Source organism: Sparus aurata, chromosome 2 (assembly GCF_900880675.1).
Source record: "Sparus aurata chromosome 2, fSpaAur1.1, whole genome shotgun sequence".
Classification (NCBI taxonomy): domain Eukaryota; kingdom Metazoa; phylum Chordata; class Actinopteri; order Spariformes; family Sparidae; genus Sparus; species Sparus aurata.
The window spans coordinates 24773629-24791784 of NC_044188.1; the positions used below are offsets into that span (position 1 = coordinate 24773629).

An 18156-nucleotide genomic window follows, 5' to 3' on the forward strand; every position below is an offset into this window, starting at 1 on the left:
CACTTGCGGGATTTCTACCATTTTTGACACGCTTGCTCTTTGCTGCTTTTATTTTGAAGGCCCGCAGTCGGGCTCGATCTACCGGGTGACGTCAAAGGCAGGGTTAAAGTCCTCGGTTCCCTCCTCGAAGTCGTAAAGTAATCCTGGCGAGTCATTCAGATCAGTAACTCTTATGACTTTGTCCGTCAGGGCTCTCCAGCTGTGTGCTTATGTGGGCTGTCTTCTCGCCATGGCGGTGATTCTGTGTGTTCTTCTCATACTTGCTGCCTCTGTTCGGAGCTCTGGTGAGTAGGCTGCACTCAACAGTAAATGTTGTCAACAGCTTCTGCCATCATCAGATACTGCCTACACCGCCAATATGTGTGAAAACAGACACCAAACGCCTCTACTTTCAATTTCCTCCTTGCACATTTAATGCTTTATAGATTGAATGGGACTTTCAAAGTAATGGTTGCATGTTATAGAAGCAGTGGGTAAAAAGTAAAAAAACTGTGTGTGTGTGTGTGTGTCTAGATGGGACCCTGCGCTTCGCCTCCTACTACAGAGACCACATGGTGCTGCAGAAGTCTCCAGAGAAAGCCGTGTTGTGGGGCTACGGGCCCGAGGGTGCTCAGGTCACCCTCCTCCTGTCAGGACCTGTCAAACAGAGGAGCTCGCCGGTCACTGTGACAAAAGGTGAGTGCAAGCCAGGTGGGAGGTTACTGCTGACATCGACAGGGTCCCTGAATGGAGGCAGGGGCCACGCGGAGTGAATCCATACAGCGGCAGATGTGGCACAGAGGGACCCTTATTGTGTGTGTGCAGGCTTTGTGAGCACTGTTTGAACAAAGAATCAGCTTCTCAACCATTTTTTTAATAGAATACAATTAATGCATTATATTTTCCAAGATACATGTTATAGTGACACCGCAGAATATGTCAGTTTGTTACTGTGTCCATTTTATTTATACAGCCCACTGTCACGAATATGCCTGAAGTCCATACACACTTCATTCCCTGGTTGGGTTGCAGCGGTAAAACCCAGTGTTGTAAAAAGTACACAAAAGTTATACTTGAGTATAAGTAAAGATACTATTTTAAAATATTACTGTGGTAGATGAAACTCACCCATATGAATAATGCTTTAGTTAAATTTACTGTATCAAAAGTACTTTTTTGGCACATAATTGTACTTATGATATAAAAAGTACAAGTATAAGTAAATTATTTACATGAATGTATATACAGTGATGGAATATACCTTAGTATATCTGATCAATAACTGTACTGAAGTAAAATTTTTGTGGCGCTTGTACTTTACCTGAGCATTTCCATTTTGTGCTTCTTTGCTTACTTCCACTCCATTACATTTTGGAGGCAAAAGTGTTGTGGAGTGTTATACGCTATACTAGATTACATGAGTTACTTTGCAGGTTACATTTTGCATCAGAGCCAAAGTAGCACATTTTTAATTAAATACATTTTATAGACAGTCATAGAAAACACACTGATAATGCTTATCTGAAAAATTCTGATTATGTGGGTCGCATAAGTAAGTAAAGTTAAAGCACATTATATCTTAAATTTACTTTTACTTGTACTTTTGACACTTAAGTACATTTAATATCGGATGCTATTCCTATGGCTGATTTACATTTTCCCCAAAGAAATATGTTAACATATTATCTTTACTTCTATTCAAGAATGACTTCTGGGTAGTTTATACAACACTGTGTACATCAGTGGCTTTCTTTTTTTTCTCCTTATCCGATTGCCAATCAATTAAAGTAATTTAAAAATGCTCTGCTTTGGCTCCGATGCAGCATCTGGAAAGTAAAGAGTACCTAAAGTTATCAAATAAATGTAGTCTAGTAAAAGTACAATATTTGCCTCCACAACGCAGTGGGTTAGATAAAGTATGGCAGAAAACGGAAATAATCAAGCAAAGAACCTCAAAATTGTACCTAAGTACAGTTCTTGAGTACTTTACATTCCATCACTGGGGTCCGTGGTATGAAGATTTGATGGTGATCATACCAAATACATTTACTAATCTACAATATTGTATTATACGCTTTAAGTACAGTTCAAATATATTTATTTCAAGTTTATAACGTATGTCTATTAAGTCTATTAGGACTTAAAGGTTGAATATGTAATATGCTTATTAAAAGCTATATTTTTTCAAAAATAATACATCCACGGGGCGTTTAGAGGGGCGCAGATTAAAAGTAATGCTTTCCTTGAAAAATTATATTTAGTCTGAAATAAATAATTTAAGAAATTTTGATGGGTTCGACAATGACTTCCTGTTTACATCGTACCAGCCAAATAGCGGCCGGCATTGCGGGTTGCCAATTTCACAACCTCGGCAATGCTCAGCAAAGCTCGGCAAAGCTCGGCACAGCTAGGCTGACACTGGGTCAAATGGCGGCGTCTGCAAGCTCTTCAGAGCCCCAGCGAACGGTGCGTTATCTGTCCCAGCAGCTGAGTGACCGGAGAAGAGCAAAAACCAGAGTAAATATCGGTGAAGCATACGCTCGATGGACTCCTGGATCAGTAAGCTAACTCGCTTGCTAACTTAGCTAACGTTACCTGTTGGTCAAACTCCTCTGCTATACTTATTTTCATTATATCACGTTGATCCTAGATATGAGAATACTGATCGTGACCCATCGACCTCCACACCCAGTAAACAGAGGAAACAGAGGCGACTCAGTCCTCCTTCCCTGTCCAAACCTGGCAACCCGACCGCTGGAATTACCTTTTTGTTGTCGCGACTACGATCTTGAGACACTAGATGGCGGCATTCAGCTCATATTCCATATTCCACCTTTAATATCTTAATAAAGCATTGGTTCAACCAACAAAATCTTCTGTTTATATTCCTTTAAGGTTCATTTTTATAATAACAATAATAATAGCTGTGTTATATTGTGAAACCATGATATGTTCTGAGTTATCTTATTATGAAAATTTGCAACCCTAGTCTTCAGCCCAAAGGGCAAACATGAGATTAAGTCTGTCTAAACTCCATGTATCAAACACTGACTTTCCAGGTGTCTGGCGTGTAACTCTTGACCCTGTCGAAGCCGGCGGTCCCTTCAATTTGACAGCGGCCATTGAGGATGACAAAGCCACTCTGACAGATGTGCTGTTTGGAGATGTTTGGCTGTGTGGAGGGCAGAGCAACATGTACTTTAAAACATCTCAGGTAGGCCAAGCCATGTGAACACCAGTCCGTCTTTCTGATGAGCTCATTCATGTTGTATGTTGCATAATACGTCATACATATTATCTAAATCACAATACAATATAATTCTTATTACCCTATGTTGCAGCCATAACACTGTTTTCTCAGGAAATTCATTCGGCTCACTGTTTTTTATATCCTATATCTATATTACATATAGTATGTCCGGTACCGTGCAGTAGTGTTGCAACGGTATGAGACTTTGATGGTACGATATCTCAGAAAATATCACAGTCTCAGAGTATCACAACATACAGCATACATTAGACAATTGTTAGAATTATTTTTATCGACTACAGTGACCCGTAAAAAAATAACAAGAAAAGTATTTGGGGGTTAAGAAACATTTTTTTTTTTATCATTTCAAAAAAATAATGTCCTCCTGACAGACACAAACTAAATATGAACTTGATTTATTGTTTTTTCAATCACACTTATACAGTAGAAGTCAATACTGAACATAAGCAACTCTACACAGTGTAATGGTTGTCAATCTTCATACCATGGTATGCCTTGAAAACGGTATATTGCTGCACTTTACTGGACTTCTGGTGAGGTGTTAAACTGTATTTTAGTGTTTAGTATGTAAACTGTGCAATGACATTGGTGAATCTTATCATTTAAATGTACTTTATTTCGGGTTTGTGCAACATAATTGGCTTCAGAGGACAATATCAGGGTCAAAGATGACTCACAACATCTATGACAAAGCGAAATCGGCAAAGTCTGACTTTGGCTGTAATGAATCTGTAAAAATCCACGAGTGGTTATGAAGCATTCTATACAAAAACACTATTTATTTGCTGTGTATTTAAAAAAAAAAAAGTTATTGTTTAATGAACTTTGATTTATACATCCTCTAACAGATTTTCAATGCATTAGAGGAGCTGGCCATCGCAGCAAAGTATCCTCATGTGAGGACTTTTATGGTGGCTTTGAACCAGAGTGAAACTGAGCTGACTGATTTGATTCAAGTGGAACTTCCCTGGTCTGTGCCTACAGCCAGTGAGTCAAGGTTTTATTTACTTAGAGTTATTTAAGGACTTTAAAGTGTGCAGCAAAATGTGATGGTTTGGGGTATATTAAACTTCAACTGAGATGTTGTGAAAGCATTTACAGGACAAATAAATGAAATAAAGAACAATTATGCTATTTGTTTATGTGTGTTCTTATGTCTATTTGCATGGTGCTGATGACTGATTAACAGACGGGTGTATTTCCAGGAGACGTGGCAGACTTCTCAGCAGTGTGCTGGCTCTTTGGACGTTACATGTACGAGAACCTGAAGTACCCCATAGGACTGGTGGAGTCTTGTTGGGGAGGCACCCCTGTCGAAGCCTGGTCATCTTCCAGGGCACTGCAGAAGTGTGGACTAGAGCCAAGTGAAGACAGGTAACGATATGGCACAGTTCAGCTAAGCTGCAGCCTGATATGTATTTAAACTTGGCATGCACTTACTGTTAACATCTGATCAGTCCTAAAGAGAGAAATTCTGTTTTGTGGAATGCGATGATCCACCCGCTGCTCAACATGACCATCAAAGGAGCCATTTGGTACCAAGGTAAGACTACCTGCACAGGTAGCAGATGTTTGCTACACCATGAATCCACCTTGGAATTTCTTTTTAGAAACAGGTATTAAACATATTTAAGTTTCTTTTTAAAATACAAACATTAAAATTAAAAAAAAATTCTGATCATAAAAGTGAAATCACATTTTTTAATTACATTTTCTATAATAAAAATGTCAGAGAAACGAAAAAAGCGCTGTAAAAAGTATAAAATGTAGGATTTCCAGTGCGCCGGCTAGTGTTGCCAATGGTTTTATTCAATAACTTGGAAAAGCCACATTCAACGAGACCAAGTAATCATGATGTGTATAATATAACATGAGAATTTTTTTTTTATTTGAGTCTTTTGCCCTTTTTGTTCACGGCAATCACTGCTACCATAATAGCGCAAATAAATGTGCATCAAAATCCAAGAGGTTGGGGCTTGGCCACACTTAAACCCAGACTTAAGCAACCCATGGTGAAACCGGCAAAGTCTGACTTTGGCTGTAATGAATCTTTAAAAATCCACGAGTGGTTATGAAGCATTCTATACAAAAAGACTATTTATTTGCTGTGTATTTTCAAAAAAATGTTTATTGTTATTAAATATTTTTCATACATCTGGTCCCAGAACATGGATGAAGAATTAATAATAATTTAAATTTCACTCATCCCTTTTTGATCATGGAAAAGAAAAAAAGCCTTGTTTTTCAATTTGAAGCTTTTTATTTTAAAACAAAAGCTAAATAATCACTATTATTTTGTGGGGATCGAATTACCAAAAGATACACTGACCGTCATGCATCTATAATTCTTGTCTCTCCTCCAGGTGAGGCAAATACAATCTATCATCAAGAGAAATACAACTGCTCCTTCCCCGCAATGATTGATGACTGGAGGATGGCGTTTCACGAGGGCTCAGGGTGGCAGACAGCTCACGACTTCCCTTTTGGATTTGTCCAGGTACGCTGGTATTATAGTTTTTAATTTGTATAACAGAAACAAGTGCAAACACCGAACATTGTCACAGGTCTTTGTATTTTAAAAATACTACATGTAGAATTCTAAACTTTTGACTTTGGCGACCCCTGTTGGTAGCGTCAGAGCAGAAAAATGTGGCATACAGCAATGTGCGCTACTTTGCTCCTATGTAGGTAAAATCAGTCACAGAATTATCATTTGCAGTATTGTAGATGTGATCCATGATACCCTTGTACTCGCAGCTGTCCACTTACCAAAAAGACACCAGAGACGACGGCTTTGCGAACATTCGCTGGCACCAGACAGCAGACGTCGGCTTTGTCCCGAACCCCCGCATGCAGAAAACCTTCATGGCTGTGGCTATGGATTTACCAGACGAGAGCTCCCCCTATGGCTCGTAAGGATTGCGTTCATTCCTAACATTTGAAATCATTACACTTTTCTAAACAGGACCTATGATGTTATTAACAAATGTTACCCTACTGATAACTAACTGTGTCCGTCCAGGTTTATGTAATGTGTATTGAATACCCATTCATACCAGGATTAAACCCGAAGAAGCGTCTTGTTCAAGCGATGCACAGGAGAGCCCATCTTATTCTGAAGTACAATTATTCAGGGCTCAACAGACGTCTCTTTTTTTAAACATTCAGAGCTTCTAGTGAGGTCATATTTCATGACGCCAAAAAAAAAAAAAAAAAAAAAAAAACTTAATTTGAATAAAGTGATCCTGGAAATATATTTTTTTCTGAAACATATCTCCTAAATGAATAGAACTCATCAGTTTTGTCGACATAAACATGTGGGAGGCAGGCGTATCAACTGAAGGCACACAATATTCAGTGGGTTCTACATCTTTCTACAGTTGTTGGTGGTATGAAAGTGATGACGTGTTGTCTGAGCGCCAAGCTAACTCAGATACATAATCATCTTCTTGGGGGGGCAGGGGACAACCTATGTAATTAACTAAAGTAGTGTTAGGGCTGAAACGGGTTCGGTTTTATTGTGGTAATATAAATGCGATGCTGGATTGCTGCCAGACCGCCCGTTAATGCGCGTTCGTACCTGAGCCGCAAGCAGGACAGAAAATTGTTTTGTTGACATCAGTAAAAAGTCATTTTTTCAAGTAGAAACAACAACCAATAAGGACTGAGGCAGAGTATTTTGTTGGATAAAAACATGTTGTGAATTGTGAAGCTTTATTCAGTAAACTTTGACTTTTAGATTTGACAATGCTCTGGACATCTTGGAAATGTCTTAATTCTACATAGTATAATACTGATGTCAGTGTAGCCTAAGCTTGTAGTGGAACTTCTCACATACTCTCATTCTATCATCTTTGTATATAATACAGGTTTAAACAGAATGAGTATACGTACAGGAGGAAACTAACTGCGGAGCATCTTTGATTCCAAAGGCACCGTTATGAACAAGATTCATTCTGTTTGTTACAGCCCCGTGTTCAGGACATTCAGGTAGAATGCGGGGGCACAATATTGAGATACCGTGTTAAATAAATGTTCAAGTTACTGCTGTGCAACTCCTTCATGCAGGTTTGATCGAGAATTCTTAGATGTCAGAAGTCCACGTAAAACTAACTTTTAATTTGAGTGTTGCCGCGCAGAAAGCCAGCGCTATTTTTGACGACCGTGACAGGTTTGACCTGATTCCATTTATGCTGAGTATGTTTGTAAAGAGTTCTGCTGGAAGACTTTTAATGGGAGCAAAGAGCTCAGATCACACCTGCTCAGAGATTTCTGGCTCTGGCTTCCAGTTAGTCTTTGGATGAATTTTAAGATGCTTATAAACATCCATAAAACTTTTTAATGGACTTGCGCCTGATGTGCTGCCAAGGCACAGAAAGTCTCTGGCATAATTCTCATCTACAGACTTCCTTAATATATCACAAGATGAAAGACCAGCAGGGAAACAGCTTTCTGCTGTTTTTGTCTTTATTACATCCGATTATGTGATTATTTTCATTTCTGATAAGCTCTTTTTGTTTTTTTTACTGTATTGACTTTCAACCTCCTTGTCTGGTCTCACCATCTGGCTCATCCACGTTTTTTTCTTTTTGTTTTTTTTTTTAATGATGACTGCTTTTTATCTGTTGTTTCAGGATCCACCCAAGAGACAAGCAGGATGTAGCCTACAGACTGACACTAGGAGCGAGGGCAGTGGCCTATAATGAGCAGGATGTGCCCTTCCTTGGACCTTTCCCCAAACTCATCCTGTCCACTCAAGTGTATATCAACATCGCCTACGATCAGACAGTCTCTGTCACGCCGTCTAAAGACATCTTTGAGGTGAGGCTGTTTAGTCACAGCGAGCTGTGTCCCATATTAACCCACTGGTAGAAAACCATTGTCAAATAACAGTTAGATGTAGTGGATGTTTGGTCTGATAATCAACAAACTCAGATCTTGCTAATCAAACAACACAAAACATTTATCTTTTTTTCATCCGTCTTTTTTTTCTCCTTTTAATAAGATCTGTTGCTCGAGGATTAAGGCTCCATGTGGGCCGAAATCCCGCTGGATTGAAGTTCCCATCCTGCAGTGGAGTAACACCACCGTCCAAGTGTCTGCCAAGGTGTGTGAGCCTCCTGATGAAGTAGCTGCCATCAGATATGCATGGAGAGACTGGCCCTGCGAGTTTAAAGCCTGTCCAATCTACAGCTCCAGCGGGATTTTACCCGCACCTCCTTTCATCGCGAACCGCTACCCGACCGATGGAAACATTTGGATAAGTTAATGAACCAGCGACTGTAAGAAGACAAATTGATAAAAGCAAGTGCCTTCTTTTCTTGAGATGAATATACACTGCTTGGAGGGATGTTGCCAGATTTAAGCACAAGACAATTGATGACGATGTAAAAGTGATGGTGAGATAAATGTAGCGAATGTTTTTGTTTTTCAGAGATATAAAAAGTACTTTTTATAAAAATCTTAGAGAAGGGTAGTTTTCTTTTTTTTTTTTAAATCAACAAATTGTTTTGGCTCCTGCATTGTTATGAGAGGGAAACTTGCCATTATTTTTTTAAGATCAGCAGAGATAGAAGTAACTAACAACAGCTGCTCAAATGACTGTAGGTCATTCTTTAGGGCACTTGTATTTTATGAATATTGTTTCAAGTCTGTACTTTTTATCATACCTAAGTGTGCAATACGCCATATAATCTACTTTGTTACTTTTATAATCACAATTGAGCGCTGGGTATGATTTTAATTGAAATCTAAACCTTTCATACGCATTTTGTACCCAATAAGACTATCCAATCACAAACAGGGCAATGAAAACCCTGACAACTGTCCGGCAGGCGCAGGTCCACCGAGCAGAACAGAGCAGGAGTTGAGAGGAATTTAGACTGAAGATTTAGAGAAACAGAAACCACTATGATCAAATGCTGTTATTGAAAATATATTGAACATTGAGGGCTAAAAGTAACTAATACGCTGGGTAGCGTTTGAGAAGAATGGTTTGCACTTTTACTTGAATATTATTTTAATACCAGTATTAATAATAACCCTTTACTTGTAATTGAGTAATATTACAGTAATGTAAATGTACTTGTACTTGAGTACAGATTTTACAATCTTTCGTCCACTTATGATCGGTCTGCCTGTAAAACATAAAACTTTCTTACACTTACTGGAGCTTACAAAGGCAGATAGCTTTGGTTTCATGTGTTTATCCTGTAAACAATGTATGCTGTTAGAGCCACTGATAATAATTGCTGGACTGTATGAATGTAGATAATTGTGACAAATGTGTTTTTATTTGAACGAGACTGTGGATTTTGAAGTTAACAGCACAAATGAGACTTGAGTACAATTTTGCACAAATAAATGTCAAAGCAGCCACTAAGTTTATGTGGGTGTGTTACATTCAAAGCCGATGCCTTTTATTTCAAAATAAAACAGACGGAAATGCGATGAGTTTATTATTAATCCACAATAATCTACTTGTTCCAACTAGTGCAGCTTTAAATACCAACAGGACTATAGTGTGCCAACACATCAATTAGTAAAAATGTTATGTCCCCCGACACAGGTGTTGGGTTTATGTTGCTGTTGGCACAGTAAGCACAAAGCTAACTAACCAACCACATCCAGTATATTAGCATAAACCATGCTAGCACATATATTCCTGGTAATACGGTCTGGGATCTCTTGAAGATGACATACTGAGTTATTGAGCCAGGCAGCGAAAGGGGGAGAAAAACAACACTTTAGAAACAGAAAGTTCACAGGGGTTGTGATCGTGTTTGACCGTGATTTCAGCTGCTGTAATATGAGGTCGAGGGCTTCATGGTCGGGGAGGTCAGGTGGTGCTGATGAGAGGAGCTGGGGGACTGTGGTGTCTGTCCTATGGAAAGACAGACGGATACACAAGAGAAGATGAGTCACTAGCTGCATTTAAGTGGACCCCAATATAATATTCCACTAACAATCTGTAAAAATGGCTCATGATCAATCAGAAGAGACTGGTCCAATCCCCCCTGATGGGAATCCATTTTCAATCGAGTTGATAAGCCAAGCCTTGTAAACACTCAGATCGTTTGTCTCTGGTTGAAATCAAGATATATTGTTTGTAAACAGGTTTGCCTCAAAGCGGGGGAGCTTTAAGTGACATGAGGAGTTCCTGGGGGGCAATTGTGCATAAATTATGTGCGAATCCCATGGACTACATATCCCTTACCAAAATATGATTTCAAGTTATAACTGGTCTACCTGTCACTACCAGGGCCACTTTTTACCACAATCGTGTTACTTTGGTTATAAGTAAAGCACCTATAAAAGCTGAGATTCGGTCTAAAATCGTACAACTTTGTCAAAATGTTATTTGCTGAATTTAGAGGAATTTCACGCTGACCTGTGAGCCATCATGCTTTACAAACTGCAAGTTGTGTACATTTAATAATAAGTAAAGAAATATAAAAATTAAGTTATTAATTTATTTATTAATTTAAAAGGGGACTCAGTGGGTTCCCCTGAAGTAGAAGAAACCAAATTCCATTCAAAAATCTTGTGAGCAGATCAGATGCTTCATGAAATGCTTTAGGGCATGTAAACACACATCTCGTCAGAGCACTTATTATATTGCACTTAAACAGAGTCGGAATGATTTCAGTCTGCTTGAAGAAATATTGTCCATGCAGCTACTTTCAATGCTGCGGGGGTCATCGTGTCAGCACTAGAAAATGTGAGAGATATCAAAAATAAAAAAAACTATGGAAGGTTTGCCAGTATGGCCACACTTTTACTTACTCTTGTAAGAGGAGTGCGCTTATAGTTTTCAGCTAACCTTGACACTTTCACTTATAATATGTTATTTACACCGGAGGCCTGGAGCTAATTCACACACACTCTAGAAGGGAAGAGTATAGCTGAGCAGCTTCACTTTCACACATTTTGACAGCAGTTGACCGAGGACCAAGACAGTTTTTACTTGTTTCTCCACCACGAGAATTCCTCACCAGCTGATCAACCTAAGGTTCCACTGGTTTCTGTATGTTTGACAAGTCAGCTGTAATGCTCCTACATGTAAAATGTTTGGATGTACAGTAAATGCAGTAATCAGGGTCTCTGTAAATGCAACAGACAAAACGAAACATCCCAGGAGTAATTAACAGTACCGCAAAGCTAGAAACATCTCCAGTATGGAGTGATATGGTGGTCGGCACCTTGCATGGCAGCCACCACCATCAGTGTATGAATGTATGAATTACTGTAAGTCACTTTGGACAAAAGTGTCTGCTTAATGCCCTAAATGGAAATGGAAATGATATTCAGACAACCTGTTACGTGCTCCGTCTTGATGTTCTCATCATAGCCCTGGCGTCTCTGGTAGGCTTCAAAGTTGACTGAGGCATCGTCCTCTGATAGGCTGTGAGGAACTTGGCCGTCACCAGGGCGACACACCTCGAAACGTATCCATCGGTAGCTAAAGCAACAAAGTAAATCCCTGTTAATTTGATGCAATATCAAAAAGGAATGTGAATTAAGAGCAAAACTATTTTTCTTTTCTCCTTTCTGCTTTAGTTTACCGCATATAACTGGTTAAGTGGACACAAGACAGATTGGGTCATAACAAAATAAAATGGTAAAGTTCAAAATTATTTCATATTGTGAATCATATTACTCATCAACTGGGAAAAAACGGTTGCAAAAATTGTCAGTCTATAATAGAATTGACCCATCTGTAAAATTCACTCAGTTTGATGATTTTTCTCAAAGTTACCACACTACATAAAGTAGGTTCTTGTTTAAATAAAGTAAGCTTAACATTATTAAGCACAGTAAGAAATGTGCTTTTCAAAGTAAAGTAAAAAAAATCTAAAATGTTGTAAAAACATGAAAAAAAAACAAACATCTTCCTCCTAATCTTAGAAGATTCAGAAAAGTCAGAAAAGATGTGAAGTGCATGTTGTGTACTCAGTGGAAACGGTGAATTTACTTGCTGCATTTGCGTGCTCCAGGACAACTCTGGATCAGGTTCTGGATGGTTGGGTGTGAGAAGCCGAAGAAGTCCGCTCCTGACGGCACGATGGGCACCACAGACTTTGAACTAAGAGAAGGACACATCGAAAGAGTTTTCCAACGGGATCAAATACAGTTGACTTGGCTTTCTAAACTAACATCCAACCCCGAAGCACAAAGCGGTTATGCCGTTTGTTAACTAAAACCAAATGCCCAAATTAAACACAACCACCAAGCCTTTGTGGTGAACTCTGGTACCTGACAGATGCGATGGCCTTCAGTAGATTGGAATGGCACGTCAGGGCGGAAGAGGCCACGATGGCATTCTGAGGATCTTCTTCAGGCACAATCTCAAACTGGGAGAACAATAAAGAATAGCATGTGTCAGTAAAGTTTACTTAATACGTTTAACTTTCAGGTTACCTGCATCTTCTACAGTGGGAATTTTGCAGATGTTGTGAATTTTGTGTCACGACAATGTTGGTAAAAATGCAAATGAACAATTGTGAACCTGTCTCCATTTCACCTGTACCCAGAACCCCCAAAACATTTCTGGATTCCTCTGGTCATGTGACACAAAGTTTCAAATATCTGTATCTTTCTACTGCATAGACAGCCCCGTTTGATGCAAGGGCCATCTTGGGCCAGTCGTTAAATACTTCTTTAAACATACGCAATTCAGTCATATTCAAGGACCCAACACAGCATGATTTGAGACACAGATCAAAGGGTGATTAGTGTTACAGCACAGAAGTTTTAGAATAAATTAATTAAACCAGTAGGCTCTACAGAAGCTCTCAGACAAAGCTTAAAAAGTGAGAGAGGATGAAAGGGAACATTTCTCAGTTGTGTTACTGACGGCAGAGACACACAGGCAGACAGCGGGACATGACCTGTGCGCCCATCGAAAGAACTTAAACTCTATTCCTGCACAAAATATCCAATCCAGGCACCAATGCAAGCATCGAATACCCATGTCTCTTCACATCTATTTTCAAAAATTTCAAGGCCTTGATTCCCGCCCCCCTCAAATTCACAAACTTGAAGGATTTCAAAGACCGTTGGGAATCCTGTCAATCATAGCATTACAAACGGACACAGACTTATTTATAATATTTATTTTAATTATCTCTAAATGCTATCTACATAAAGAAAAACAAGGGTCGGGAGAATGATTTGGCAGACATGACTTCAGCAACAAGTATGTGTACGTGTGTGCATGCGTGTGTGCACCTGTGGACCTGTTCCCCCATCCTTGATTTGGCAGGTGTAGAGGCACTGCTGGTCGGGGTTTTTCATGCTGGCAAAGACTCGTGTGCTGCAGAATCCCACTGGGTAGATGGCACACTCATCGTGGAACAACATCCTGTCTGTGATGATCTGGAGATCGGACAAACGGTTGCATTCGGCTCTCCGTCAACATTTTGGTGTGTTACAGACTCAATATTTATTCATTGAACCACCACCTGTTGGACAGTTGGACTTGTCACAGCATGGCGAGAGCGTGCGTGCCCGTCAATATAAGTGACCACAGTGATAATAAAGCTAGTGAGGGAAGCCACCCACTGACCTCTCCCAGACTGTAGACCGTTAAACCTCCTAGTACGATGGGGAAGACGGGACGACCAGATGAGTCCAGAGGTATGGGCTGCACCAGCTTCCGAGACCCGTCAGCCAACTTTCTCTTCTTGGACATCTTCTTTGGAACTGAACAATCACAAGAGAATGAAATAAAATAAGGGGCCAGCTGTCTTGTAAAATGAATTTCACCTTTCACCTCAACTCATATTATCTTATTCCAGCACTCACGCTCCTCTTTTCCATTTTCCCTGCCTCGCTCTCTCCTTTCCTTCTTTGGTTTTTTAAGCGGTCCGTCTTCCCCCGTCGACACCATTGACACCAGGTTGTGGCCCCCGGACAGGCCCGAAGCCCCTGCAGGACCTGAGGTCAATGCCACAGGCGGCACAGGTGGATGCGCGCTCGAGCTAGGCGTCGGCAGTATCTCACCCTCTGACAAAGACTGGTACTGCAACAGCGACTTCAGTAAAAACCTGGAAAACGAAAAGGGAATACTGACGTGAATCAATCATTTGGTTTTTGTGCAAAAAAATGGAGTAAAATTGGACGAATGTGAAAGTCCTTGCTGGACACACCAGTTGTCCAATACCATTTTTATACCATCTACTCACCTCCGCTCCTCTTTCGCTCTCAGAAACTTCTCCTCTAAGTGGGCAACTTCATCACAGAGGGCTGCATTTTCCTGTGGGTATCAATCATTCATTACAATATCATAGCGAGTAAACCTACAAAATAACTAGTCATAGTCATTGAAAAGAATGAATAGTTTGCTCACAAATATCATGGCCCGGGCAGTTTTGCGCAGTCTAAGGTACTTGAGTCTGTACTTTTCGTTCTGGTTTTTTCGCGGACCTCTCTTCATGTTGGTCTTGCGCTCGGAGGAACTTGCAGGGGATGGGAAGGCAGGTCCCGAGGCACCTGAGCCGGAACTGGAGATGGTGTTTTGCTGCGGGGACCCGAGGAAAGACTGGGCGGTGAAGGCCTGCAGGGCCTGCTGCCTCTCCTCATCAGTCTGTGAGGGAACAAAGGCGCAGAGAAACACAGATCTATTCATCGGTACCACAAGAACCTGAGGCTAAAGCTTGTGTTGCCTTCAGGATGATGGATGAGAATAAAAACGACAAAATAACACTGATGGAGCTTACACTTAAACTGCTGTATGACAAACGGTGAAAGTTACTGGAAACAAAATGTGCGCGAGCTCCTCAAAATGAAAGAAAATGAAAGAAAATAATTATTTGTACACTGAATTTATCAATAGTAGGATTCCCTTTTTAACGTTTTTTTTCAAAGTGAAACACAGACCCAAGAAATATCCAGGCCAAGATTAACACAGGCCTGACACTTATCAACTATGAGCTCAGCTTTGATTGTGTAAAAGTAGTAAGATGTGTAGAGGTCATTATAATTAGATATAAGGAGTGATAAATGATGTTAAAATCTAATTCTCAACATATATCGTGTCTTTTCTGGTTATTATAATAATGCCAGGCAGTGATGTTTATCAAACTGCAGTTCCTGTGTGGACATCAAAATGAAAAGCAATTCTTGATTCTTTGATACATTGTGATTCTCCTCTGAAAGATTATTTCTTGATGCAGGACAGTCAATAATAGGAACTTTTACACCCAATTTGCACGATGATCCCCCATAATGAATCTGCAAAACCAGGCTGTGCTTTCCTTACAGTTAAACCAAATGGACGGTGAAACCTAACAGACATAAACGTGTGTTGTCTTTTTTTTGTAAGCTATGCCACTTCTTGAGTTTTGGTGAGGATGGCTGAGCGTGAGCAAAGATAATGGATGTAAATTAATCTGTTCATTTTCCATACGGATCATTTATGTTTTAAAAGTGGTCATACCGTGAGGGGAAAAATAAGGTTTTTTCATGTAATTTTCAAACATTTTTAATGTTTTGATGCATCAATAGCCGTATCAGAATTGCATTGTAGCCCTCTAAATCAAATCATAATGTGTCAAGAAATTCCAACCCCTAGGAGAATCCATGACCAATAGTCAAAATGCATTTTCAGTATCACATTCAGGTTTTGTGTGAAATTGGCATTAGTGTCCCAAATAACTCACCAGCAGTGCAAAGACTCCATTTCTGTTCTCAATCCTCTTGAATCTCCTGCTGCCTTTTTGTGTCTGAAACATAATGTGAGACTGATGCCAATGCATTGGTCTGGAAAAGCCAAATTTGACTGCCAAAAGCCGGGGAGGGGGTGTTCAATTTAAATTAATTCCACTATTATCAGATGTAGCAGCTATAAGGCCTCTGCGCCTGAGCACAGAGCAATCCTTTGTTGTGTCTCTTTTTATAAAATGTGAAATAAAGTCAAAGAAGCAGGACGGAAAACACGGAGAAAGAAAAGTAGCAAACAGAAATACAGATGAATGCGTGTCCTGTAGCAACCGAACTCAACACATGTGGGAAATGGAGGTGCAAGCTTTAAAACTCAACAGCAGAGGTTGCTGTTAGACTTAGTCTTAAACATTCTCCTTACCTCCCGGTACATGACAGCCTCCAGGCTTGACTTAGCACTGTCAATGAGAGAACAGCAAGATAAGCAGAGTGTGATCAAGATTCAGGAGCAAGATGGCAGTCTACTTTAAAAATTGAGACAAAACTGAGCCTTCAGTGAACACTTAAACATCCATCCTCACTGCTTCATAACCTGGCTTAACACGTGAGCAGATGAGCTCTAAGATGTATATTAAACTGAGAGATTTGCTGTACTTTGATTGAACGAGTCCCCTGTCGATGATTCTCTGTTTTATCTCCTTTATGTGCATGGGACGTCCAGCTTCTTCCAACACAATCTGCATAAAAATAAGGAGAATGATTCAACACACTACACATCTTATTTTATGATAAAATGTTATTAATAACACCAGAGTATGAGGAACAGATGGCGGGTACCTGTGCAGCATCGAGCCATGTGAGGTTCGGCTTCTCTGCGATTTCACTCTGTGGTTCACTGCAAATAGAAATGGTTCGTATAATCCAGTGTAACATGGAATTCCTGGTATGGAAATCATTAGCTATAAAACATCAAACTTTTAGAGCACACGTTCATCCATATTTTAGCAGTGAAACTGTACCAGGAAACTAAGAATGTCGGCTTGCAAGTGAAACATGGAACGTATTGTGTTTATCGTTTGATACCATATTGATCTTTAGCCAAATAAACATGAATGATGGAGTCTAGAACCGCAAATAACTTTGCCACTGTTGTCTAGGGGTGGCATTAAATCATAGTATTAAACACGAGTTGCATAATAATTTGATTTCCTGTAAGCACAACACTACACCCACTGACAGAGATTTTCATTTGGGCACATACAGATGGGATGCTCTTCTCTCTAGCCATCGCTCTGTAATCTAAATGAGTCATGAATTACATCGTCCACAGTTTCCTATATATAAGCAGCAAAGTCGACACTTTCTAAAGTATGACACAGTAATAACATGTTTTAAAATGACAACCTCTCCAGAGTCTCAGCAGTCCCAGACAGACTTGCAATGCTGTCCAGAGCAGGAAACAGAGAGTAGTTCCCCTGCCCGTCAGCCTCCATCTCAGACTCAAACGTGTTGAGTGACTCCATGGGAGACAGGGACCTGCACAGACACACACCGACACGACATGTATTATCTTCTGCCTACAAGAGCCTCGTACACTGAGCCACAGCAACTCTGAGGGGACACACGCACAGGTATCTGAATACTGTGTCGCGGTGTAGTTAGCTAACACTTGCTAATTCCTCATAGCGGCTAAAACGTAATATATTATTGTAAAGTTTAGCTAGAAGCAAATACTCACACCTCAGTAAAAACTGCAACAAACCAGCAAACCCCACTTCTTCAGGTCGTGCTCCCGGACTGTTTATTTCCGTGAGTGAACCGGAACCTTCGGTCGTCTTAATCGCATTGTTTACATACCGAGTGGCTAAATGCTAACGTTCACCACCGAGCAGCAGCCGCGTCTGCGTCGAGCTACACTGCGGAGCTGTGTGCAGAAAACAGGGAAGAACTGTGGCTCAAAATCTGAGTTTCGACGGGAAAGATATACATGATGTATGTAAAAAATAAATATACACGATCAAGGAGATCGGTACCGGAAGTGGCCGGACATTATACTGAGCGCACCTTCCGCGAATTTCCGGTTTAGTTTGTTTTATTGTTGTTGGTTTTTTTGGGGGGGGGGGGGGGGGGGTTTTACATTGTTGAAGATTGAATTTCAAGTAGTTTAAAGTTTTATTTCCGTTTAGTTTAGTCCTTGGTTCGGTCACATTCACTTACTTTCCCATCCATCCAACATCTGTATA

General features: G+C 40.1%; 2 protein-coding genes across 3 annotated transcripts; one reads left to right on the forward strand and one right to left on the reverse strand.

The window, feature by feature from the left end:
- The first annotated feature begins 46 nt into the window (after positions 1 to 46).
- Positions 47 to 9652, forward strand: siae (sialic acid acetylesterase). The gene is made up of 10 exons (XM_030404604.1): positions 47 to 284; positions 514 to 675; positions 3039 to 3193; positions 4099 to 4237; positions 4456 to 4624; positions 4708 to 4793; positions 5614 to 5747; positions 6008 to 6162; positions 7885 to 8071; positions 8256 to 9652. Exons 1-10 carry the CDS (start codon positions 173 to 175, stop codon positions 8517 to 8519), a joined length of 1563 nt encoding a protein of 520 aa, XP_030260464.1. The 5' UTR covers positions 47 to 172; the 3' UTR covers positions 8520 to 9652.
- Positions 9522 to 17955, reverse strand: tbrg1 (transforming growth factor beta regulator 1). Of its 2 annotated transcripts, XM_030404590.1 has the most exons (15): positions 17654 to 17955; positions 17318 to 17449; positions 16751 to 16808; positions 16568 to 16650; positions 16335 to 16371; positions 15913 to 15975; positions 14601 to 14837; positions 14437 to 14507; positions 14057 to 14298; positions 13818 to 13954; positions 13481 to 13627; positions 12506 to 12603; positions 12225 to 12335; positions 11566 to 11711; positions 9522 to 10133 (listed from the first exon to the last, which is right to left on the reverse strand). In XM_030404590.1, exons 2-15 carry the CDS (start codon positions 17434 to 17436, stop codon positions 10045 to 10047), a joined length of 1638 nt encoding a protein of 545 aa, XP_030260450.1. In that variant the 5' UTR covers positions 17437 to 17449; positions 17654 to 17955; the 3' UTR covers positions 9522 to 10044. The 2 variants fall into 2 exon arrangements, with proteins under 2 accessions (XP_030260450.1, XP_030260457.1); XM_030404597.1 differs by lacking the exon at positions 15913 to 15975 and having other exon boundaries at positions 17652 to 17955.
- Between the last annotated feature and the right edge of the window lie 201 nt (positions 17956 to 18156).